This window comes from Tetrao urogallus (genome assembly GCF_951394365.1).
Source record: "Tetrao urogallus genome assembly, chromosome: 13".
Lineage (NCBI taxonomy): Eukaryota > Metazoa > Chordata > Aves > Galliformes > Phasianidae > Tetrao > Tetrao urogallus.
The window spans coordinates 7,268,711-7,293,944 of NC_136826.1; the positions used below are offsets into that span (position 1 = coordinate 7,268,711).

Sequence of the window (25,234 nt, forward strand, 5' to 3'; positions counted from 1 at the left end):
TTCTAATTTGCCACATATTTTGCAATAGGCCTTTAAAGATAGAGAAGGGATGCTCTTAAAGATTTTCTGCTCACATTAGAGATGTGCCAGATGAAACATAAGAACCAGTGTGCTGCTGGGTTCCCCCTTGGTTGGCACACAGCCTTTTTATGGAATCCATCGTGGCCAAATGAAGCACCAAAGGCCCTGCACCAGGCTGGGCTGGTTACACTGGAGGTGCAGAGCAGTGCACAACAGAGTTGTAATCCGGAGGGGGGCTGTGGCACTCCAGGCTTGGATCCATAGGAAGGAGCACAGAGTCTTCCAGTGGGAAGTCCATGGTGTCCTCTTCAACCTGCAGTGCGGGCTGGTATTTGACAGCTTCACGTTCATGGTCAGATAAGATGGACTCTTTGCTCCTGCTAACAGCTCGCCGCCTGTTGAGAATAAGCAGTATGACATATGGATCCATGGGTTTTATCTGTGTTACTCATGGTCAAAATTATTTATAAACATTTACATATAAAAAGCATTTCAATTTAACACTGCAGCACTATGTAAGTTGGTTTTTTTTTTAAGAACTAGGTGTATTGTAAGCAGATTCAGGAGTAAAGCTGGGAGTCCCAGTGCTCTCTCTGGTTAGCCTCATGTGTTTCAGTGCACTCTATATGTCTTAGTTATAAATGCACCTGTCCTATACATGCAATAATACTCTCTTTATGATATTTGACTTTTCTGAAATCAGAACTGAAGAGTATGACTATGACTTTTCTTTAACTGTAATAAAGGATGAAATGATGAATAGTCATATCAGACTCCAATTTTAAATGATACTAAAAGCACTGTAGGGCAAGATCTCTTTGATGTTCTCTAGCCCAGTAAAATTCCTGAGCTGCACACTAGCAAGTGGTAGTGATGCTCAGTGTGACAGCTGCTGGCCTGTAACCAGTTCTATCAAAAGTCTCATTTTCTGCTATTTCCTCCTATTACAGGTGATCCAGATGCTGCAAGAGAAGCAGCTTACATCACCAGAGCAACCTCAGTGTCCAAAGTGGAAGAACTCAAGGGAGAATTTGTATCACAAGGTGTTCCCTGAGGAACAGCAAGCATTGTGGAAAAAAAGGTACTTGTGTTGTAGGCTGCCTTAAAAATTATTTTGGTAAACCTGGTTTCTTCCATTTGAGGAATTCTTGGAAGAGAGTTGGATAATTTAGGAATGGCTCTGGTAAGAATCCCAACCTGAGAATGGCTTTTGAACCTCTTCACTTTGCTTACACACCATTACCATGCACCTCTCTAGGGTAAGTCACTCACAGACTGGTTGTGACGTTGCACATCTTGGCTCAGATTGATTTGTGAGTTGCCTGGGAAGACTCAGAACTAGGCAGTGCTCAAGCACTTTCAGCGTGTATTACAGATTTGTTTAAAGGAGAGTAATGCTGCTTCATAATCACACTAAATCAAACCAAAATAGTCAACAGCCATCACATGATCGTGTTACTCATTACACTTATTTTATCTGTACTGCTTCAGTGACTGCAGTCCCCAACAGGTGATCAGAGATTTGGAGTGTTGAATGTTTCTCAAAGAAAGTGAAACCATTTCCTGCTCCACGAAACATAAAGCAATAGCAAAGAGACAGATACAGAAATTGAAGACCAGGGGCAGGTACAATGAGCAGTGGAAGCAGTAGATCAGGAGCTGTTGTATTGTGCAGGTGCAACACAGAGTGCTGCAATCCTAGGAGCAGCTGGTCCTGGGCAGGACAGAATTGCAGCATGCAGCTGTGCTCAGACCTGCCAGGTGATGCCACTGTGACTCCAGGACTTGTATTACCCTGCCTCTGAATCTGGAACTTAGCAAGTGCTTTGGTTTTCCTACCAGCTGCAAATATTCTCAGTCTGAGTGACAGAATTAGAGCCAATGCCTCCATTTAAAATGTTGCTAATTCTGGAAAGGTCATGGGCGCAGTGCATTGGTAGAGTAGAATACTACTTTATGAAATATATCCACAGTCACATGTAAGAGCCTGTCCATCTGTAAATTATCCATCCCTGTAGGTCTCTCTTAGAGAACTGTGCAGCAGGTGATGCTGTGTGCATCCCAGTGCACGAGGCTAGGAATAATAGGCTTGCAGCCAGACTCAGGCAGAGCAGATTGCTGCAGTCTCAGCCGGCTGCAATGGGAGACTGGCTGCTTTGTGGCTGGCCTGATGTTAGCGTGCAGGGCTGGCTTCACACAGAATGTTCGTGTCCCTAGCTGGGTCTTGAGGAGCTGAACACAGACATCAGAGTGGTAAGAGCCAGCCCACCACCTCCTGCACATCCAGAATAAATCTGCATCCTATGACTTCTTAAGTGCAAAGACACAGTTTATAGATTAAAGCCAATGTTATTGTGCACTTGACTTACACAGGGCTCTGAAATCAAATTCTAAAATAAATAGTAACCCTGAGAGCTTCAACAGAAACATGCCATGCTCTGATTTCACAGTCTACATTTCTGGCTTCTCATTTGCCAGGTATTAAAGCTGTTGTTGGAGACAAGGCAAAGCTTGGAAGTACCTGTGTAACTTGGCCCCAGTCTGTGTAGTTCAGGGTGTTGGAGAACAGAAACGTTAGGGGTTAGTTTGGCTACACAGTGGGAAACTTAGAACCACGTAGCCTTCCAACAAGTGTTCCTGTTGGGTTTCTGCCCCTGAGGCCAAGAGATATCTCAAGGAGTGCAGAAGGCTGATGGGCGAGGTTGGAAGCGAATTTTGTCATTAGCCATGTGATTGCAGAGCAAAATGCAATTAACTTTAGAAACTATCCTTTCTTTCTAAATGCATTTTCTAAATTGAAGCTATGCAAGAGTCTTGCATTTTTCCCTTTTCTGTTCTATGCCTACTGTCACTCCAATCTGCTCTGTTCGTGCTCAGACACAGAGAAATGTACACGTGCTTGGACTGTATATTGGCAAACCAGACTGCAGCTTCCCTTTTCTGTCTCTCCTTGAAATCTCATTTTTTGCATGTGAACTGCCACAGCACATCAGTCAGTGCAGCTATGCATTGCCCCTGGCAGCGCTCAGTGCTCTGCCTCAGGGAGCAAAAACCCTCTGTGCCCTGAGCCAGATGTACTGTCCTGGATAAGGTAGCACAATTCTCCCTGAGCCCACAAATAAATATTTTCTGATAGAAGTCATTAGATTAATCACACAATAGCTACAAAAGTTAGTAGTGGATATGCAATTAAATAATTTCATTAGAAACTAGCCATTATTTGACTCAGTCCTGCTGGGTTGGTATTACGCTGCCCCAAAGGTATCTCCTTAGGCTGATTTTGCCTAACTTTGGAAAACTGCAGCACAGGCAGTGACAAAGGAGAAGTTCAGTTTGGGTAAACCTGCTCAGCACTGTGGCTGTGCCATCCAGCTCCGTGCAGCTGTCAGTGTTCTCCCCCCAGCACAGTGTGAGGATGAGGAATGTGAACACTATGATGCTCAGTGAAACATGGTGAGGATGAGATGCACCAACACTGTGACAGTCGGTGAAAAACAGTGAGGATGAGGTATGACATCAGTGAAACACATCTGCCCACTGATCCAGGCTGATCACATTTTACATGAAGACCAACTTGAAAACTTTTCTGTCCTTCCCAGAACATGTACTGTTTGTGGCAGGGCACAGGGAAAGATGAAAATCTAAAAATCTAACCTGAACGCTGCCATTTCCTATCCTTAAACTGATTTTGTAACCAAAAGGACTCTCTTTCATAATAGGCACACTTGTATGCAGTACTGGTTGGGGAAACACATTGCAGATACAGTGAGCTGGCTTCAGCCTTATTTCATTGGCAGCACTGAGACTGCAGGGCACAGCACTTGACTCCTCTCTTTCAGAAAGACACCTGCAAATTAGGGAGGTTTATGGCAGAAGTACAAACACTATGAAAGCCCTGGAGGAACCAGTAGTGAAAGATGAGAAGAATGCAAATGGGTAGCAGCAAATGACATTCATAGCAACCAGAAAATCCTGCAACACTTTGGGATGTGTTTCTACACTGAGCCTGGAGCTAGTGCTCTGTTTGTCAGATTTAAAACCAAAACTAGGATAGACTTGGTGCTAATGTGGATTCATGCTCCCAGTGCCACTAACTGGAAGCCTGCTATGTCTGTGAGTGTGTTTGTACCACGAGCCTTGGTGCCAGTTGTGCACATGAAGGGGCTGTGTGAGGCTCCAGTGCTGTCAGCAAATCCCGTGGCTGAGACACAACCTGAACAAGTGCTTTTTAGTGTGGTGTGGTGGTGCGGGTAGTGAGATCTTTTCAGTACCCATTTTAACTGTGCTATGTCAGATTTTCTGCTATCGATGAAGTTTGGAAAGTCCAGGAATGAAACTGGGTGAAGAAAAACTTAGCCTGAGTATTAAGTAACCTTCCACAATATTTTTTTAAAGTTTTCTAGAGAGGTGTCAAAGTTGTTTGGAAAATACCACAGAGGGTAATGCTGTAATAATGAGAAGGTCAGAGAGAATGATGAAAATTTTTCACCTTTCTGTAAGAACCAGGCTTCTTGGTCAGAGTTAGAAACGTACTGCAGTTGCCAAGAAGCTGGCAAATCATCAGTGGGGCTGTTTGTGTCTGTATCAGAGGACAGCAGTTTCTAACAGCTCAAATCTCAGGGTCAGTGACTTGAAGAGGAGCATGGAGGGAGGTGCTGTGAGAAAATCATGTGTCCCTGAGGTCTACAGCACAAGGACAGCACTTATCCCCAGCTGCTCTTATTGCTTTGCAAGTGCCCAAGTATCTTGCCCTCCGTAGGAGAAACTAATAGACTCTTGCATCATGTGGAAATCCTGGGCTTGTTTGGACGCTGTGCTTTGGGAAAGCTGAGAGGTAGCGCTGAGCACTGCCAAGCAGAGCAATTTGTCTCCTGGCTGCATCTCATAATGAGATGTGGGAGCTTCATGGTCCTATAACAGCTTTCATAGGTGTCTGATGAGGCACAGGGTACTAGAGATTAATTTGCTTTATTTTTTCTGTGTGGAAAGAAATGAAAGGGTTATTTCTTCCTCTAATAGCTGTTTGCTGTCTGTTTGCTGTTCGCTTTAAGACACCCTCAACAGAATTTACTCCTGGGATTCCTCTGGCTGTATCACTGCAATCAGTAGCTGCTGGCAAGGAAAGCTCAAGGGATTAAAATCAAGAATTCATTGTTTTGAAGCATTTCTAACCACAAAGCACAGCTAGAATAAAGTTCTAACAGGAAAAATCACCCACTCTCTGAGTGTATGCCACCTCACAAGGCTGGTCACCTCTCTGAAATTCAAACCACCCAGCCTTTGACTTTAGCTCCAGCACTCAGAAGGTGGTGAGATGAAAAGCACTGCAGTTAGAACCAAACTGAAGTCCCTGCCACTACAAGCATATAGTGTGATACTACATCTGCTGTTTCAGCGTGCTCATCACAGGTGAAAAATCTGCTGAAACTAAGTTCTGCTGTGGAGTAGAAGTATTTCCATGCCTCATTTTTCTGTTACATCAGAAAATATCAGCTCGGCTGCATTGCTGTTGAACACCTTGCATCTGGACATAAATGCCTGATGCACTTGCACAGCAACATTTTGTTCCTATCTTGGTGACCTGCCTTAGGTCCACTTGTGCTCTGACAAAGGCAGAGCCCTCAGCAATGGGCCCTGAGTGCAACATCAGTGCTCAGTGTCAGCTGAGCCTCGTGGAGCCTGGCCAGTGCCAGACATGGCATTATGATTGTTTGAAAAGGATCCAGGGTAACTGTTTTTGAGAGGGAGACACACAATTAACAAGGATGACTTTATCTCCCTTGTTAAACCAGAATCCCTTTCTGACCTTTCTCAGATATTTGAAGACTTCCACATGTTTTTGAGGCTTTTTTTTCCAAGTTAGCAGTGGAGGGGGACAAGGAGTGTCATGTCTCAAATGAGAGGATGTTGAGATGCTCTGCAACTATGTAAAAAAGTTCTTTGTGCCAATGGCAGTCTGCAAGGTTAAAAAAAAAAAAAAAAAGCTGGCAAAATAGCTGGACCTCAAACACTCAGTGAAAGGACTGGCCAAGGAAAAACATCTTCCCATTCACCTGACAGCAGCTCAGAGGGATTTCCTGAAAATCTTGAGAAAACAGACTGCTAGGGGATTTCTGTGTTTCTGCATCTGGCTGGATGTTGAGCTCTCAGCAGAAAGCTTAGAAGGAGAAGAGAGAACCTTGCTTTTCCCCAGTTCCCTCATATCCAAGGGTGGAAAAGCAGTAGGGGAAGTGCAGTCAGAGGTGGCTGACATCTCCCAGTCAGATTTTACCGGGGAGGCTGTGTGTGTTGTGTGCGTCAGCATGACATCATACAGCAGAGAGGTGAATCACAGCAGGTAAAGTAGTGTGGCAATACAGTTCCTGACATTTGAGCAGCTTCTTTTTTAGAGCTGGTGCCCTTTGGTTTCCATAGCAATGCACTGCACTGTGCAGAAATCCCCTCAGCGTGTGCGTAGGACAGATACGTGAACCCTAATCCCAACCTCTGCTAGTCCTGTGCCAGCTGTGTGAGTGCTGCACAGTGCTGCTGAGCAGCAGGCTCCTAAGGGCACAGTCATGTTCTGCAGCATCTGAATGCTCCCTGCTAATGCTGCACGGCTCTTTACCTTTAGTTAGGCAACCTTCCCCCTTTTCTACTTTCTGCTTGTTTCTTGCCATCAAGCATTCATATAGGAATATATAGTTTTAAGGTCTGAAAAGACAAGGCAAGCTTCTTCAGAGTTATACCTCCTTTGAAATACTTTTATATTCTCATTGTGCACTTTCATGTCAACTCCCCCATACTATACAGGAATTGTGATAGCCTTTTTTACATCTGTTGTCTCTCTTTAATGTGACAAACTGTGACTCAATGCAAAACAAGAAATTGCTCTGATGGGAAAAATCTTTGAATTTAATGCAGAGGAAACCAACAAAAATCTAATCAACGGATTGCAGAGGAAACTCTGGGCCGTTCAATTAAACTGCAATTAGCTTAATTAACTGAGCAGTATGGAATACTTTGCTCTGGAATTGTTTTTTAACAATATTTTGAGTTACTTGTCTCTGAAATTCTACATGTTGGCATCTGAATCAGTACATGGGTTATTATTGCTATTATTCATTTTAACAGAGGTAAAAATGCAGACCAGTTTCACTGCTAGGTTTGCTTCCTGCCTCTGCATGACTCTTACAGAAACAGAAAGAACTGCTAGCTAAGAAATCATCTGCTTTTGTTCTTCTCTGATGGACTGTACCATGAATGGATAACATACAGCAAATACTGGCACAGCTTCTACTTGTAAACTAAACAACAAAAATGCAATTCATAGGATTATGTAGATGGTAGGATTAAAGTCTTCTCTGGAGGACTGTCATGACAGCTGTGAAACAGCAAATGAAGAACTCCCAGCACTGGTAAGTGCACCTTACAAAAATCTGTAGTGCTTAAACTATCCTTCACTAAACATTCCTTCTTCGTGTTTCCCACATCCCACCAATTGCAAAGGTGCCAGCCCCGTGCATCTAAAATTAGATAGAGCTTTGTTACCGGAATAATAATAAACATTATTCTCTGGATTAATCATTCACATTTTCCAAACTTCGTTCTACCAGTAAAGGGGAACACTACGAAGGAGTCAGGAAAAAAGCCAAAGTAGAGGTGTATGTCTTAAGCTATTTTGCTCTTATCATCTGTCATGAGCAGAATATTCTGTCCTAGCAGACTTAGAGCATGAACAAGAGAAACCAGCTTCACTAGAGAGTGCTCTTCTGTTTTTTGAATGTGACTCGGAATTGCAAAGCAACTTGGCTTACTTTGGCAAAAGGAGTTTGGTTGGTTGATGAGACATCATGTGTTCAAAGCTGATGAAATGGGTTTTAATTTTTATCACAAGAATCAACTTTTTTCACATTAATTAACCTTCCTGTAGTAACAATACAACAATGCTGCATCCCTTCCAGAGACCCAGAAGTGCCTTTTATGTTCAACTTCTTTCTGGAAACAGTTTATATCATAGTTTTCTTGATCTTGAAATACATTAACCATGACCTTTCTGTTACAGTACTGAAATCCAGAGTTGCTTCTCCTTCTAGCTTGTTTATGAAGTGTAAAAATTTTCCTTTTGAAACCAGAAACAAAACTGTAAATTTTGGAAGCATTTTTCTGAATGGAACACTGGCTTCAAAAGAAATGCATCAAAAGTACTCACGCGAGTGCCATGATCCCGTAAGGCCAGGAGCGGATTTCCAGCCTCTTTGGACTTTTTATCTCATCTGATGTCAACACCATCCCGCTGTCTGACTCCTGGAGAGCAAAAGGAGGAGAACATCAGCAGAGTGTCAACATGGAGGACTCTGAAATTAGAAGTGGTATACCCAGGGGAGAGTGTGGGGAAATCAAGCTAAACCAGCACTGAAGTCAGTGGAGAAGGAAAGACAAGGAGTAGAAACAGCAAATTCTAGCTCTTTCATTTTGTGACGATACAGCTTTTGGCCCAGAACTTCACCTCATAAAATTGTCTCCAGTTACAAAGCAGACAAAACAAGGGCAGGAGAATCCAATTTCTCCTTCATTGTGGCCTGCAGAGGTTGGAGCTTCCTGTCCACATGGTTATCAGGGAGGTACTAACAGGAAGGTGACCACCTGTAGATGTGATACTGCAGTGTTATATGTTGATTTTTGTGTGCTGGAACTATTGTAGGAGCTACCAGCTTCTCTGCATATTTGTAAGATCACAGGCATTGTCAGGGAGAGCTGGACAGCAGCCATCAACCTGCAAGGCACATGTTTGCATCAAAACTTTCAGTTGCGTGCTATCTAGTGGCATGCTTAACACAGAGATATGTCCAGTTGGTATAGGAAATTAAGTCCATTCTTCTGAATTTTCTCTTATCAGGGCCACTATTATCAGTTTTCAGCCAGCTGGTCCTGATTATGCAGCTATTTAGCCTGGATTTCTCTCTGTCTTTTATCTTTATTATTTCCCCTTAAAATAACATGCTCTAGAAATAATTTCTCTCAGTGTTCCTTTTCAATTTTCTTGCAGAGAAATTGTAAAAAAAAATAATCTTAACAAGATACTACATAAAATCAACAGAATGGCAGGAAGGTGTGGTAGAGTTTAGAGTTCCTGGGCAACTTTTTCAAATAATGACCTAATCAGCATTAATGCCTTGGTATTTAAGATAATTGTAGTAATCCAAGTGCATTTACTTAGTCCAAAAGTAGATCATACCATAATTTTCTTCAAAAGATTCGCAATGATATCTCACATTCACATCCAATCTGTTAGTGTATTACCCTCTTTTTTAAAAAAAAAAACTTTTCTCCCTCCATGTAAGGAGTTGCTTTAAAATGCCACGAAGAAAGAACATTTAGGAAAGTAACACTTGTGCTGGCAGCAAAAATCTCTTACTGACACCAGCTCTATCTACTAAATGTCTCCACATGATTCTGAGGAACAAATCTTTATCCGTCAGAAGGAGGTGCAGGAACCAGAGGAAATTCTAAGCCCCTAATCCCTGAAGAGGCACTGATAAAGGCACAGAAATTACATTCAGCAGAATGCTAGGGAATAATGAGCATCAATTCTGTGCTCCCAAGGGAGCACTAACTGGGGGTGCTGGGCTGTCCCCAGCAGCAGGTAGCTGCTCACATTCTTCTTTTCTCTTCCTGCTCCTGAAGGTGCATGCCTTCTTCCATTTCTACCCAATTTCTTTTTCTTTCTACCTGCTTCAAACATGCATTACAAACGTCTCTCTTTAGTGCGCAGGATCTGTCACTGAGGCAAGCGGGATGCGCTGCAGCTGATTATTACCTGAGTAAATTTATGAGTTTTGTTTTGTTTTCTTTGTTTAAATAAGAAAGTAAAAAAATAGAAAAAACCTCCATCCCAGAACCTTAATTTCAGGGGAAGCCAACAAGCCAAGCAACAAATTCTGCAACAAAACAAGCCTTTGTTTTCCACTGGAGTGAAAATGAAACCTTTCAACACCCTCCCACATGCAGAACCATTAAGCTATCAACAAAAATGCCCACCTAGATCGGGGAACTTGCAAGGTAAAGCCCTTTGAATCCAGGAAAGCCAGTATTTGAATCTTGGTCAGGTTCCTCCTGAACTGACCCCCTCACCATCCAGCTGTTGCCTGGTTCAGCCAGCCAGAATCCCCTGGGGACATTTTCTTCAAAGGCTCAGTTTCAGTAAGCTGCCATTTTCTTACAGGGAAAAAACCAAACCAATACTGAGATGTGCTCCTGTCTGGCTGTAACATAAAGCTCTGCAGCCTGACCAACATCATTCTACTCACACAGGAGCTTCTCTTCAAATTATTTGTCAAAGTAAGTGCAGGTTCCTCTGCTGTCACACAGCCCTGTGTGTGAGATGCTTGGGCAAAATATTCCCCTCAATTTAAAACCTTTTTTCTGACCACAGAGATTTCAAACACTCTGATGAGTGTTCAGTGTTGGTGCCAAGCAGTCAGTGTTGCTAGTGGAGAAGGACACAGTCACCCCACTCACCTCATGCATCACCTTCTCCTTTCCCACTGAAACTTCATCAAACGTCTTCACACTCAGAGGGCGCCTTTTGCTGCCGCTGCTGAAAGATAGGAAGTTGAAGGGCGACATGAGGCCCAGGCAGGTGCTGGTAGCTCAGCTAGTAGCCCTGACACAGCTCCATTCCCATCCCAGTCTTTCTTTGTCATCTCCTGTAACTAACAAACAACGCTCTGACAAATATTTTTGTCCAACTCACTTAGAACTGCCACACTGTGAGAACAACCCAGCTACATCAGATCTCCCTCTCCTTCACACCCGTGCTCAGACATGTATTTTTCTTACCCAGTTTCCACTGCACTCCAGCGATTAACACAGTTGTTCAAATTTTCCTCCACTGGGCAAGTTTTGGAGTTAGGCTCTCCATCAGGACACAAGGTAATGTTCAGTGGGATATAGTCTTTACCATCCTATAAAATAATTAGCATAAGAGAACACAAAGCTGGTAAATGCTGTTTTACACTCCATCTCAGATGTTAAAAGTTACCATATTATACAGGGCTTCACAATGGGAAAGGACTACTTTTTATTTTAGTTGTATATTTCTGTAGAGCAATCTTTAATGTTCTTCATAACACATAGAAGTTAGAATGTGCAGCTTTATACAACACTTACTGTGTGGAGGGCTTTGTATGAGGAAAATTATTCACTGCATAATCTATGACATAAAAAGATTGAAAACTCTCTAACTTCCCAGTGGTCATCTGCAGTTGGTCTGTTTTCTCTTCCAGGCACCTGTCCGAGCTATTGCCCCACCAGTTCTCACAGCACTCACAGCTCTTGTAGACATCCCTCACACATGGCATGGCAGAGCCAGGCGCACAGAGGGGTCAGTGGGTGTGCAGCCAGCAGCTGGCTGTGCTGCCTTTCACAGCAGTGCCCTTGGTGAGTTTGCTGCAATTTCCTTGTGATCACTGCTGCATTCCAGATGCTTGTCTGTTCTGCCCTGGTGAAAGGCAATGGAATTTCACTGATTTACCCTTCCTCAAAGCAATACCCTGCACTGTCATTGTGCTGGGAATTTCAAGGGGCCAGTATTAGGGACACCAAAATCCGAAGTTAAGAATTTTAGAGGAGGAAGGAAGCAGCAGGAAGTCACAAAGTCCTTATGGCTGATACAATTTTAACAGAATTTGGAATTGGTTAAATAATATGGTTAAGTAATATTGCCTACTTGGAGACTTTTTGCATATTATCAGCTTAAGGAGTTGCAGCTTAGGAAGAGGCAGTCCTTCGAAAAGCCTGGAAGGATTTTATTCCTCGTTCTTACAAGAAATTGGTGCCACAAGTTTAATGGAATTCAGTTCACATATTAATAAGGTCCGCATTGTCATTTACATCACTGCAGAAATCATCAGAAATTGCCAAGCCCTAAAACTATTTGTCCAAATTTTCCTTTGCTTCTGAACCATTTTAGTGCCCTATTCCCTTATCATGATTTTGTATCTCCTTAATTTACTTCACTTTCAGCACAAAGCTCACAAGCTCTTCATATTGCAAACTGGACCCTCTTCAACTTGGCTTCACTAAAGTTATTTACAAACAGGAAAGAGCTGGAGGAGAGTTGTAAATTGACAATTACGTAGTGGATCAGGTTGATTTCACTGAGGAAGGAAAGTGGTTAACTATTATGAAACTAATAATTATGTAATTGACTTTCTGAGATTCACACTGTATCCTTTTAAAGCTCCTAAGAGCGCTGATGAACATAAGCTCAGAATTTGAGAGAGACAGTTCAGCCCAACTAGCAGTTTACTATATTGAAATCTAATTAAAATTGTTTGTGAGGTAAAGCACCAGTGTTCCTCTAAGGGGCAAATGAGCCAATATTTAAATTAATGTACTGCAAGTTTCTCTTATTAGATATGGATAAACTCCTAGTTTTGAAATATAATCCCTTTTGAATCATAAACATTTTCTTTACCCATTTCAGCAGCCATTTTCCTTGTGAGCTTTGTTATGAAATCAAATCTAATATTGCTGCTTAGCACAGTCTTTACTTGTGTACAGGCACATCCACATCCACACACACACACATCTGTATAGGTCCATGTTCACTGCAGAAATATTTGTGTTGCTGTACCTGCTGTACATTGGCCTGAAGAAGGTCTCCTAAGCGCTCTACAAGCTCAGTGAAGGTGGGTCTCTCTGTGGGCACTCCATGCCAGCAGTCCAGCATTGTTTGGTAGCTAGATAAAAACCACAGGTATTGAAAAAATAGAATGACACAATCTTTGTATCCAAACTGGTTTTTTTTTCTGCTACTGAATGTTTTGGTCCTCACTCGGGTAGTTTGGGATTAAGATGTGTTCAAATCTCCATGTGCTGAAATTCTACTCTAGTTCCACATGGAACATTTTTTAATCTATCTGTTGTTTCAAACAAGCCTGTAGGCTTTTCATTCTCACCTAGCTTTAGACTGATTTGACTGACAGGCCTACTGATGTTGCTGAAATAAGTCATAGCTATGGATGCCAGCACACAACAGTTTTCTGAGTTTACATTCACGAACTACAACAAACTTAGGGAGATCTGTTCGTCTTCTTGTTGGCAGAGGTTGAGCTAACTTGGCCTTTCACTAGCATTCATCTGTTATCAGGAGATCCAACATATGCTCAACTACGATGTTTACTGAAAACAAAATGCAAAATACAGCCATCATCTGAGAAGGTCTCCTTCCTCCTCTAGACTTATTATAATCTCCTTTGTGATACTTAAATGACGTGCAGCATTTCTCAATACAGAGCCAGGAGCTCTTACACTTCTGGAGTAGAATATTCTGGTGACCTCATCCGGGTTCCTTCCTTGAGCCGTCGGCAGAAGTCCTCGTCTATCTGCACTCCAGGGTATGGAGAGGCACCTGGTGGGAAATGTAAGGGGGTGCTCAGTGAATGAAACACGAGTTGGTGACATCCACTGAGAAATGAGATCGTCTGGAGTCTTGTAGTGAAAGAGGCTGGAGCAAAGAAGGGGTTGTAACCACTGTCTAAACGTTTCAGTTGGTGACCCATTACAGACTCACTCTTTCTTTTTAGAGGTTTCAGTCACACAGTCTGCTCTGAATCTGTAATATAGGGTGGATCACTCCAAGGTAAAACATGGCAGAAGAGAAATAAACGTTTTTAGTTTGAGATTTCAGATGACCTCTTGGTAAGGGATTTCTAGTTCATGCAGTTATGTATGGTTTTCCAGGGAGACTGATTTCATTTATCTTCAGAGGAATATGCTTTAATTGAATGTACTGTTCTCTGCAACCAATTAGAGAAAAAGGGCTTATCAGAACTTGTGATCATTGTTTTATAGCACCTACACTTTACAATGCACCATAAAAAGGAGAAGCAGACATATAATTTGTGGAAGTACCCTGGCATCTGAGTAATCTGAACCTCATAGGTTAAGATTCAAGAGATGTCTGTACTGAAGTTTGAAAAATTACTTAACCTATGGGAGACAAACCTGAAAGATCTGTAATGTTTTCTTCCCTTTCTTCTCAGCAAAAGCTCTACCTGTAGTTCAGCCCTTGTCTTTCTCATTTTGGCATCTTACAGGCAGGATGGTGAATTTGGAAGAAACTTTAATCAACTCTTAGCAAAGAGGATTGAATACAATCTGGATCTGCATCCAGCCCTCAAGGAATCTGTATATCATTTACTGTCTACAGCATTCCTATGTATTTATTTCCTGTAATTTCTCCCCTAGTTTGGAAACATCACCAAGTGCTTTGCTCTTGGAGGTACCACAAGCAGAGCAGAAATCTTTTGGAGGAAAGCAGAGAAGAGCATGCCAGAATGTGACTATTCCTAGAATTATTCTATTCTGTGAACCCGATCACTCAATCTGCCACTATGCAGGGATCGAAGTCCAGTGCACTCCATAAGAGGGCAGCTCAACACAGCAAATAGGCTCTGATGGCATTCAAAGTTTGGAGGCACAGAACATTCCTTGATGTGCAAGTATCAGATCACAGTGTCAAGAGTGTTCCCTAAAGCTATTTCTGCTTTGCATCTTGATTTTCCTTCCTAATTTTGTCTTTGTTCTGTCATTATGATCATAATAACTTGCTAATGTAATGTTCAGCTTACATGGCATCACTCATTGGTCAAAGATCTCTAAACAAGCTTCCATCAGCTCTCATAATCTCTCCAATTAAGCAGACAGATAGGCACTATGGCACAGTTTATCCACAGTTAAACTAAGAAAATGGCATGGATAGGTATAGGGTCTGGAAGCACTGACGGTTGTCCAACCTACTAAACTGCCACTTGTACATCTCCTGACCTATCCATAGCTTGTCTTTGTATAAGTCGACTGGGACTGAGACCTTGAAGACAAGGCAGTGGAACTGAGTGAGGAAGGATGGAGAATTCCATCTGATCTGTCATAGAATCATAGAGTAGCTCACATTGGGAAAGATCTTAAAGATCATCAAGTTCAACTGCAACCAAACCATACTACCCTAACAACCCTCCGCTAAATGATGTCCCTGAGCACCACATCCAAATGGATTTTAGACACATTCAGGGATGGTGACTCAGCCACCTCCCTGGGCAGCCTATTCCAGTGCTTAACAACCCTTTCTGTAAAGAAGTGTTTCCTGATATCCAACCTAAACTTACCCTGGCGCAACTTGAGGCCATTTCTCCTCATCCTGTCACCAGTGAGAAGAGACCAACCTCACTCTCGCTACAATCACCTTTCAGTTATTGGAAGAGAGCAATAAGGTCTCCCCTCAGCCTCCTCTTCCCCAGCCTGAACAGCCCCAGTTCCTTCAGTAAATCAAGTAAGTCAGTCAATTTGAGTTACCTATTCATGATTACATCACTGATCAAAGCAACTGCAATATTTTGGTGAGACCAAGCACAGGGAATGCAATGGTAAACTGCCTTGAATTATGACTGCAAAATGTTTTGTTAGTTTATATTTTGACCACTGCTGGACTCCTACTAGCTGAAGGCAGTCCAGATCTCAAAAGTAGGGAAATCTCCCTTTCCACTACCATTATACTTCATCTAGACTACCACAGAACTTGGATGTGGGATGCTGAGACAGCTTAGGAGAAATGTAGGCTGAGGCATATGGTGTAAGGTCTAAACATTACGTTTTCCTTGGGGGAAATCTGTTTCAAAATGCTCAAAGAAGTGGCATGCATTTGATATAGTAGCATTCTTTTGATCTTGGTTTTATTTTAGTAGGATAATAAGATGCTGATGTTATACAACCAGGCACTACTTGTTTACATAATTACATTTGATTACCTTCTGAACAGCGCACATTTAAATTCCAAGGGACATTGCCATTCTGTAAATGCCTTCAGGATCTATTAGGAATCGCTGGCTCAACCTGACATGAGGTGTGCTGACTCCATTTACATAATGCAGAGCTCAATGCAAACCCAGCCCCAGATTAAAATACACGGTCTTTCCAGTTCTGATTTCCCTGCATGCCACCAAAACAGACCCAGTCTTCCAGCCTGTCAAGAGGAAGCCTATCATGCGTCATTCAGCTGCTGACCCTGGCAGGACCCATGTCCAAACCAACTCTGCATTCTGCTAGTCAGAAGCTGTATTTTTTTCAAGGGTGCTAACTCTGTGGGACCCTGTAAAAAGCAGCAGTTGTAAGTGGGAGCTAAAGCATGCCCTGTAGCAATGACAAATAACTTTCCTTTCCCTGGCTCTCAAATATCTGTAAAACTTTTATGTAAGAGAGTTCAATCAGTGACACAAATCCTTAATTAAATATTTATCGTGTGAGCTGCAGATGTGAGTGGTGCCAAACCACAGGCATGCTTGGATGATCTGAATGAAAACCCTCTTAAGAGAAAATGACTTGGTTTTGAGTCTGTGCCATGGACTGAGGAAAGCAGTTTGGATCCACGTCACAGGGAGGGCAGCAGCTCTACGAATGGCAGCCCTTGGAAGAAGCTGGTAGATTTCCCTACATTCAGAACAGGACACTCTGTTGTCCCAACTAAGCACCTTTATTAAGCAAACAGGCTACCTAAGATGAAAAGAAAGCAGATATATGTGCTTTTTTTTTTCTTTTTTTTTTTTTTCCCCCCAAGTAGTTAAATGAATTTCAGTGAAAAAACTGTGATTTCTATTAGTCTGATATTGAAGGCCAAATGACCCAAAGTTGACACCTGCAAAATGCTGTCTTTGCCATTCAGCAGTGTGCAGTCCACTTGGTTCCTTGGAGATGCACAATGGAGACACCACCCCCCTGTGCGTGCCTCTGTGTGCTGATGCTGATGCATCTCCTGCAACCCTCGGTTAAAACTGGGGCATTGCCAGCGCTTCTGGAGTTTCACCTTTCTGTGGTGTTTCACACACAGCATCATCCTGTTACAGAGCCCTGGGAGAGTTACACCAAAGTAACAAAGCTGTAAATAAAAAGAGCTAGGCTGGGGGAAAGCAACACCTGCCACTTGCTTTAACCACCTGAGTGTGAACTTCCTTTTGCAAGGTGATATAAAATAGAGAAAAGTCCAAATCAAAGATTTTGACTGAAATCAGGTTGTGTTCTTTGCAAACAACCCTGAATAAATTTTGAGTTACAAACACCGCCGGACTTTGCATCCAGATCTGGACTTGGCATCTTGAGCCTAATCACTAATTGCAACTGATCCGTGGACCAAAGATAGTAGAATATTACAGTTTGCTTTCAAATTCAGAAGCTTAAGTTGACAATTCTGCTGGTTTTCTTTTGTCTGCAAATGCTGATTAAGAAAGCACAGCTGACATTCCTAAATTCCCTCAGGAAAACAAGACTTGCTACTCTGTAAAGAGAATTTGAGAGCAGCAAAATCCAACTCCCTGTAAGACCGCTTGTCTACATTTCTGGGTTTTATCTGCTGGACAGTAACCAGGTCTCAGCGAAGCTGAGACTTCTAACAGCATCAGAAGATTAAATCTATATAAAGAACAGTATTGCCATCCCTTCAAAAATTTTGTGGCTTGCAAATGACATGGGCAGAAATGTATGCATTCTACCTGCTTGCTGCCAAAATGATTTAAGCAGAGCCTAGCACTGGTTCTCACGTCAACCTGATGACAGCTGTTGCCAATTCATTTTTCTTACTTAAAATCTTACTTAGTTTTTGTGGGAAAGATAATAGTCTGAGATAAAATGCAATGTGGGCAAACTCCTCCTGGTTTCCTGGTCTGCCACAAGCAACATCAGACCACTGTGTCAGCAGCAGTGCAATCCTCTGCAACCTCTGGGCTGCGTGGTTTCCTAACGCAGAGAGCTTAAGGGAAAATACAGTTTGATGGGGAAAGTTCTTCATTGCTCTCAAAGAAATATTTCATTCTTGAGTATTTGAGGCTTGTGTTATCTCTGTGCTCTGTTGGTTACAGTTATTACAGATGTCAAGTCCAGGATTTTAGATTTTGTTTGGTTCCTGCCCCTGCTCCCCTGTATGTGCTGCTTTCATGCACTTTGCCAGATGGAGTTCTTGTTGACTTTATTTTACACCAGATACACTGTGCAATTGTACTAACTGAAATAGAAACATGACATCACATTATTATCTTTTGTCAGAAGTTCCTCATAGTAACCACAGAGTCATCAGCTGGGAGGAAAAAAAACATTCTTACCTAGAGAAAATATTTCCCATAGCAGAACTCCAAAAGACCATACATCACTCTGTGTTGTGTAAATCTTATCAAAAATTGCTTCTGGAGCCATCCATTTGAGTGGAAGTCTTGCCTACAAAGGCAAAAGACACAACACATTGCCAGAACTGCTGTTAACAATCTGCTAAGTCCTAGGAGAATAAAGGTCTGAGATTAGCATTCTAGGTTTTTTCCACTTACATCTCCTTTCCGAACATAGTCAGGGTCTTTGTAAATGTCCCTGGCTAGCCCAAAGTCACAGATCTTCACCACATTGTTCTCAGAAAGAAGGATGTTCCTTGCTGCCAAGTCCCGATGGATGCACTGGGAGGGAATGAAGAGAGGCAACATCAGGGGGTCTGCCTGGACAGCGGGTCACGGCTAGGGCTGAAAGCACGAGACCTCCTTTGGAGATGGACAGATAAAGGTGTTTTTGTTGTGAGAAGGTTAAAGAGAGGGAGAAAATAACTTGAGGAACAAACTAAGTATTGCAGTTCATCTTCAGGTTTTTTTCTGTATGAAAAGATGTTCATAGTAATGATGAGACTAAGGGAGTGCAATTTTCCAGTTAATTATTGTTTGGCAAATTTGGGAGAGATCAAAAAGCAGCAGGAGCTGCACTTGCAAATGCAGTCCTATGAGCATGTGAGAGAACAGGGTCATTTCACATAGGCAATTGCTGCTCATGTAATTTCTGTGTCTGTACCCATGTAGCTTTGTGCTAAGTCCAAGCTCTCAATTTTGTTCATACTTTGGTATGTGTACTACATTTCATTTATAAAAAAGAAGTCTTTCCACAGTTACAAATGTACTTTCTTTTCCTATCAAAAGATGTGCTAGCTTTGCTGATAGTCTCCACCATAACAAACAGCTGTGTAGTCCCTCCCCCTTATTCAGCAGCACTTTTCTGGCCACACCAGAACCCTTCCACATAAACTTTCTGCATCTGCTTGAGTCAGTTCTGTGAATGGCCTTACAGTCTGTAGTCACACCTTCCTAGCCCGGGACAGGACAGATGTTCCTTCAGAGCTCCTTCAGTGCTACTGACTGCTTAACCACTAGAGCTAAGGTGATCTCCAACACTACTACAAAATCAAATAACAGATTACACAGGCTCAAGCTATTTGGGTTTCTTCATGTCAGATACCCATGATGTTTGAATGAACTCACTTTTCTGGAGGCAAGAAATTCCATCCCTTTTGCTACTTGGAAGCTGTAACAAATCAGGTCCTCCAAAGTCAGTGGCCGCTTGTACAGATCTTCAGCATCTAGGAGAGATCACAGACAGAGCAGAACACTAGAGCAGCAGTCCCAGAGCTTTTGGGCACTGGTGTTGCTGCCACACTGATGATCCCAGTCCTGCATCTGAGGATGTTAGGTTCACAAGCTGTCTAAAATGCTATTACTTCACCAAAGTCACAGTTCTAGCTTGAGAATCACTGACCTAGAGCTAGACCAGAGGGCTAAAAGAGTTCAATCCAACATTTATTCACATCATTTAGTTATGGGGAAAACAATATCTGGGGATAAAAGAGAGGGGAACTATTTATAGTGTGTGAAGAGACTGAGGACAGATTGGCCCTAACAAATCTTCTGGTAACGCTGCTGTTACTCCTACACAGCAGGAGCAGCTTTTGTATACATATGCTATTGCAGATCTCTTTTTGTGAGAAAGTTGGAGTGGGGCATAGGCAGGAGAAAGAATCTGCGGTCAATGAAGCACATCATGCAGTGTAAGGGCTTGTAAAGCGTGCAGCGGTGTGTGGGGCACTGACCAAGCAACACAAAAATAGCTAACAGAAATCTTCACAATGAAAGATGTGGGATTAGGTGGGTTTCTTTTACCTTCTTCATCCTCTTCAGAGTCACTGTAACTCTTATCTTCAATAAATCCTGAGCTGGCAGAGCTCCCAGTGCTGGCTACACTCTCAAGGCGTCTCTTGATCAGCTCTGTCAAATCGCTGCTGGACTCATCCAGGCTTTTCTCTGCTTGGCCAGAGTTCTCCTGGGACTAGAAATGGTATAAAACTGATTTTAGCATTTGAAGATGTCATAACTCGGTATTGACAGTTGTGCAAAGGAATGACATACAGAGAGGAGAAAAGGTCCCCTGGAGATACACTCAAACCATGTTTGAAAGGATGTTCCCTGCTTCCTATTTATTAATACACCTTACTCCCATTTATCAATATTGTACCATGAAAGTTAGGTAGAAGCAAGCTAGATGAGACTAAGGGATGAGCAGAGAGACTGTAACTCTGAAGAGGCTCCAGTTCTTGCAGGGCTTGGTGTAGGGAGCCCCGAGGCACTATGTTTTCATGACAGGAAAGTAGCCCCATCCTCTCCTCATTGCTGATTTCTGACTTTCTGTGTCTTCCCTTGTATCACAGCCCAATCTATGCTAGCACAAATGTTTGTGTGGATGGACACAACCCTTTGGAAACACAACCATCGTTTGCTTTACTGCAGACCGTGTTTGCATGCTGCACAGGCTCTCGGATTGGCACAGAAGGGAGAGTGCAGGAGATGGGAACGAGCACATGGCGGAGAAGGTGGCCTAGTTTTGATAACTGGGGGCTACCAAACACAAATCCCTAAATTAGGCTTATGTTGTTCACACCAGTTTTTGTGACCTCCTTGTGCTGGGAAGTGTATCACAAGAAGTTCCCTTTCTGTCTCAAATGCACTAGTATTTGGGTATTTCCAGCTATTTCTTTAGTAGTTATTCAGAGGAAGAGGATGGGAGTGAGGTCTAAGGAAGACCATGTCTTTTTGTTGCTCATATGAATTGAAGCGTGGTGTGAAAGCAGCCTACATAAATATCAAACCCCCTGTGTTAATGCAGAAAAAACTGAACTTGAGGTCAGTGGTTTTTAATTCTTTGGCTTATGACTGTAATTCCTTTACCTTGTATGCAATGAAATCTCCTCGTTTTCCTCGTAGATAATTGGACAGATTTCCATATTTACAATATTCTACTATGACCATTAAAGGACCTAAAGAGACAATGAAAGTCAAATGAGTTCTGAAGCACTGCATAGCAATTAATGTTACCTTATCCTCACAAATCCTCTTCAAAATAGGTAAATACTATCATTCCTGTTAAATAGGTGAGGAATTCAGGAAACAGAGAAGTGACACTCCAGAACACGTAATCAACAGTAGATACAGAAAGGAGGAAATACAGAACTGATTCTTCTCTCCATTTGATGATAAACATTGGTATTTATGAACACTGGCAAAGTGAAATTCAGAATTATAAAGAAGAATATGCACTCCTCTATGTTGTTATGATTGTTTATTCTATTCACAGAATCATAGCATCCTCTGTCTTTGCAATTGCTTGTTTTGGGTGGAGCTGATGCCTGTGGAGGCAATGAAAGTGTGTTGGATCCCTGTCAGATCCTATTGACCAGAGCTGTAACCTTCTCAGCACAGCGTCTTCACGAGCACAGCCAGCCTCAGCTCAGGGTGGTTCTGCTGCCGAGCACACAGCTTGCCCCAGTTGGAGTGCTGGGGGCTGGCAGAGCAAGGAGATCTTAGGGGGATGTTTCTCTGAAGAACCCAGGGTCAAATGCTCTCATGGATGCCCCAAGCAAATGCAGATTCAAGCACAGCTTTGTAGCTCCTGTTACTGATTTATGCACGGCTCTGATAGGTTTCCTAGCCGTGACTTCTCTGTATTTTATTTCTTCACTGTAAAGCATACACTGTGCATTAATTCTAAGCGCTCAGCATCAGACGCTCAGCCAAAGTGTTAAAATTTGTTAGCTGTTATATCGCTGAAATAATGTATGTGCATACTTAATATCAGTCTTCATTAGAAGTATCATTGTATGGTTATATAAAACCTAACAAGGAAGGAAAAAACACCATATTCTGCAATGGCATTTTAATAGTAACTCCTATCTCAGCGTCAGTCTTGAGAGCTCACAGCTATTTTTCTTCAGTCTGCAGTTGCACTGGGAAACTGAGGGGCTCCTAGGAGAAAAAGCTCTTCAGAGGATGGACAATCACAGTGCAGGACCAGTTACTGCAGTGTATTTTTCTAGGCAGCTGGAACTCTGTGGCTGAAGCAGTTAACAACTACTGACCTTCTAGCAAGGCTGCCATGTTGTAGGCACCTGTTTGTTAGGCCACAACTTCTCCACTCACAATCCCAGCTACCTAGCCAAGCTTCTTATGTGTCTGAATACAAACTTTTGGGGTTTGCATGCTCCAATAATCCCTGTGAGCTCCCCATTCCTGGCTCCCAGATTGCAGCAGGCTGCTACTTACTGATTGCTCCCTTCAAGCTGGGAGGATCTTGCTGGGTGGGAGATTTCTCTTATCCTAACAAATCCACCTGGCTGAAATCTTATTTTCCCCATTTAAATGGACAACTCCACGTTCTTTGAGAAAATGATAGTTTCAGAGTCCCAGATAACAACAGATGTGCACCCCATCTCTCACTCTTTCCCCTTCATTTGTTTTACTCTGGTTTCTTTGTCCTTAGCTGTCTTAAATATCCCCTGGGGACTGTTCTGAAGGTTCATTGTAAGCCATTAAAAGGCATCTTTTAGAGTTGGCACACTGAAGTTAAAGCACAGTGTAGTAAGAGATACAGATGCTTTGTAGGGCAGCATGGGAAGGGAAGGGATGCTTTAGTGACAAAGGTCTAAGATTTATGGAATCTTTTCTTTAAGTCTGCACTTCCCAGTAGATTTTTGCATGATGTACAGCAAGTCATGTCAGCTCAGCCCCTTGGAAGTCCATACTGCTGCTCCATTCAGCTTTGGACTGCCTAAGGCTTCCTGCATGCTATGCAAGGAATGAAACTCCTAGCAGGACTGAATCACTTGGGAAGAGGAAGCCTCCAGTACCTTTTAGCCTGGCACATTATCCCGAGAAGACAGGGAAGAAGAGGGAGAAGAAGGGGACAAGCACCTTTGAAATGATATATGGTGTTCATATGGAAGACTAAGGAACTGAACTGCAATGAAGGATCCCATCTCTCTGCAGTTCATATTCTCTTTTGTAAATGAGCTTACAAAGGAGAAAGAAAGAAAAGATAGAGAAGTGACACCTGTGGCTGGGGAAAAGTTTCAGAAGCCATTTATGTGATGTGGCCATATCTGCAGCAGTACAAGCACTCCTTGTGCTTCAATTAACAGTGTGTGCATGAGACTTGGGCACTGCACCACAGATACGTTGAAGTACCATCGTAACTGAGAATGGCTTCTTCTTTGCTTCGTATTTAATGAGCACTTCTTACCTCCAGCTTTGGTGCAAGCTCCCAGCAGGTTGACTACATTCAGATGGTGTCCTATGTGGATGAGGATCTTCAGTTCAGACATTAAAGCCTTGCATTCATTAGTAGTTGCACATTCTGCTTAAGATAAACAGGAAAAAATCATCTTTACACAGCAGGATATTTTCAACAGGACACAGCAAGATCCTGTTTATACTTGGAAACAAAAGCCACCCAGGTTACTTGCAGTATCTTTGCCTTTCAGACTCTCAAATAGATAATAATTCAGCTGCTTCATTGTTTCCTGATGACCTTTATGAAGTGGAATAACACTATCTTTTGAGTGACCCTTTCTTTCTCTAAAATGAGTTACAGAGGTTACTGTCCTGTAGGGGAACTTACCTAAATCAGATCCCAGAGAACCTTTGCAAGAACTGAATTTTGCAAGTTTAGTAAAGGAACAATCATTCTAAGCAGCAATAACAAGCAGAATAACGTACTTCTCTTTTGGTAGCAGTGATGTGCAGTTTAGCAGCACTTCTTTACAATACTTCTGAATATATTTCTCTGCAGTACTAAACATCACTCCAATGCATGTGTTGGAGAAACCCCCCACATCTGCAAGATGAGTCCCAAAAGCTATTGAGAATGTACAGCATTAATAAATCTCAGTCCTGTGGGATATCGTCGACCTTAGAAATACATATTTGAGCCAAGCTGAGGGTATGAACCATGACCTCCACACTTCACGAGCACTGGTTAGCCTGCTATACTGTACTTCATTCTCTTTCGCTGCCAAAGTTAAGACGGACATTCTCAATCCTGAATGCTCTTCAGATGCTGACCTGTTTCCTCTGCCTTCTTTCCAAAACTGTCATGGTCAAAATACACTGTAAGAAAAAGGGGCTGCATCCTGTTTCCTCTGTTTTTGCCTTAGCAAAATCACGTAAGATTTAAAAATGAAAAAATAGTTACATAACAGATCACTTGGTGTAACAAATAGAACTTCTTTATCTGTTGGTAGAATTCCCATAAACAAGTTTTCACCAAACTGTGCATCATAAAGAAGGAGTTATTCCAAGCCCCAGGTTTCTTCAGTCACTGGTGTCATGGATGTGTGGGGGGTGGCACCTCTCCTGATTTACACTAGCATGCCAGAACACACGCCTGGTGAAAGCTAAAGCAGCCTCTGAAATGCTTCAGATAATCTAGCACATGAACACGTAACCTTCAAACCAGAACAGACACTAGTCAGCTTCAAGGAAATGACAGATACACGAGAATTACAGTAATGCAAACTTCTCTAAAGCCTTTTTTTTTCTTTTTTTCTTTTTTTCTTTTTTTTTTTTTTCTTTTTTCCCTGAATGGATTGATTTCAGCTAGAGAATCTGGTTTATTCAGGAACATGATGAATTATGGGCATGTTAGTTTGGGAATACCAGGTTAGAGCTGGCTGACCCCCCTAGGGGAGAAAAAGGTAAAATTAGATAGGGAAACTGTCAGTTTTTGCTGAATATGTGTGGGCAGGGTGGAGTTGACATGAGGATCAGCTGGGAAGCACAGCATGGAAGTGAATGAAAGCCCAGAGCTATCTAGGGCAGTATGGATGGAGTGTGGCTAGATCAGTGGTTTCTAGGATACATAAGGAATGGGTGTGGAACAGAGGAAATGAGAACAAAAAATGATGATCTGAAGATCTAGAAAGTAATGCAGAGAAGAGAGAGCTGATGAGTCTGGCACTTGAGAGAGATGGGAAGTAGCACAGCATCAGAAGCAGCTAGAAACAGAAGCCAAATGCTGTGATGAAAGAGAACTTCCCAGTTCATGGCATTGC

At 42.4% G+C, this 25,234-nt stretch overlaps 1 protein-coding gene across 1 annotated transcript in view; it reads right to left on the minus strand.

Annotated features, from left to right (window-relative positions):
* Positions 1-205: 205 nt before the first annotated feature.
* LOC306951489 (vascular endothelial growth factor receptor kdr-like) overlaps positions 206-25,234 on the minus strand; it is a gene marked incomplete at both ends in the record, with an annotated part of 114,534 nt that continues 89,505 nt past the window's right edge. Inside the window, 12 exons of the mRNA XM_079541992.1 lie at positions 206-416; positions 8,213-8,307; positions 10,522-10,600; positions 10,843-10,967; positions 12,641-12,746; positions 13,318-13,417; positions 18,153-18,264; positions 18,372-18,494; positions 19,341-19,438; positions 20,016-20,181; positions 21,078-21,166; positions 23,425-23,541. Coding sequence (XP_079398118.1) covers positions 206-416; positions 8,213-8,307; positions 10,522-10,600; positions 10,843-10,967; positions 12,641-12,746; positions 13,318-13,417; positions 18,153-18,264; positions 18,372-18,494; positions 19,341-19,438; positions 20,016-20,181; positions 21,078-21,166; positions 23,425-23,541 — 1,421 coding nt within the window. The remainder of the gene's footprint in view (positions 417-8,212; positions 8,308-10,521; positions 10,601-10,842; positions 10,968-12,640; positions 12,747-13,317; positions 13,418-18,152; positions 18,265-18,371; positions 18,495-19,340; positions 19,439-20,015; positions 20,182-21,077; positions 21,167-23,424; positions 23,542-25,234) is intronic.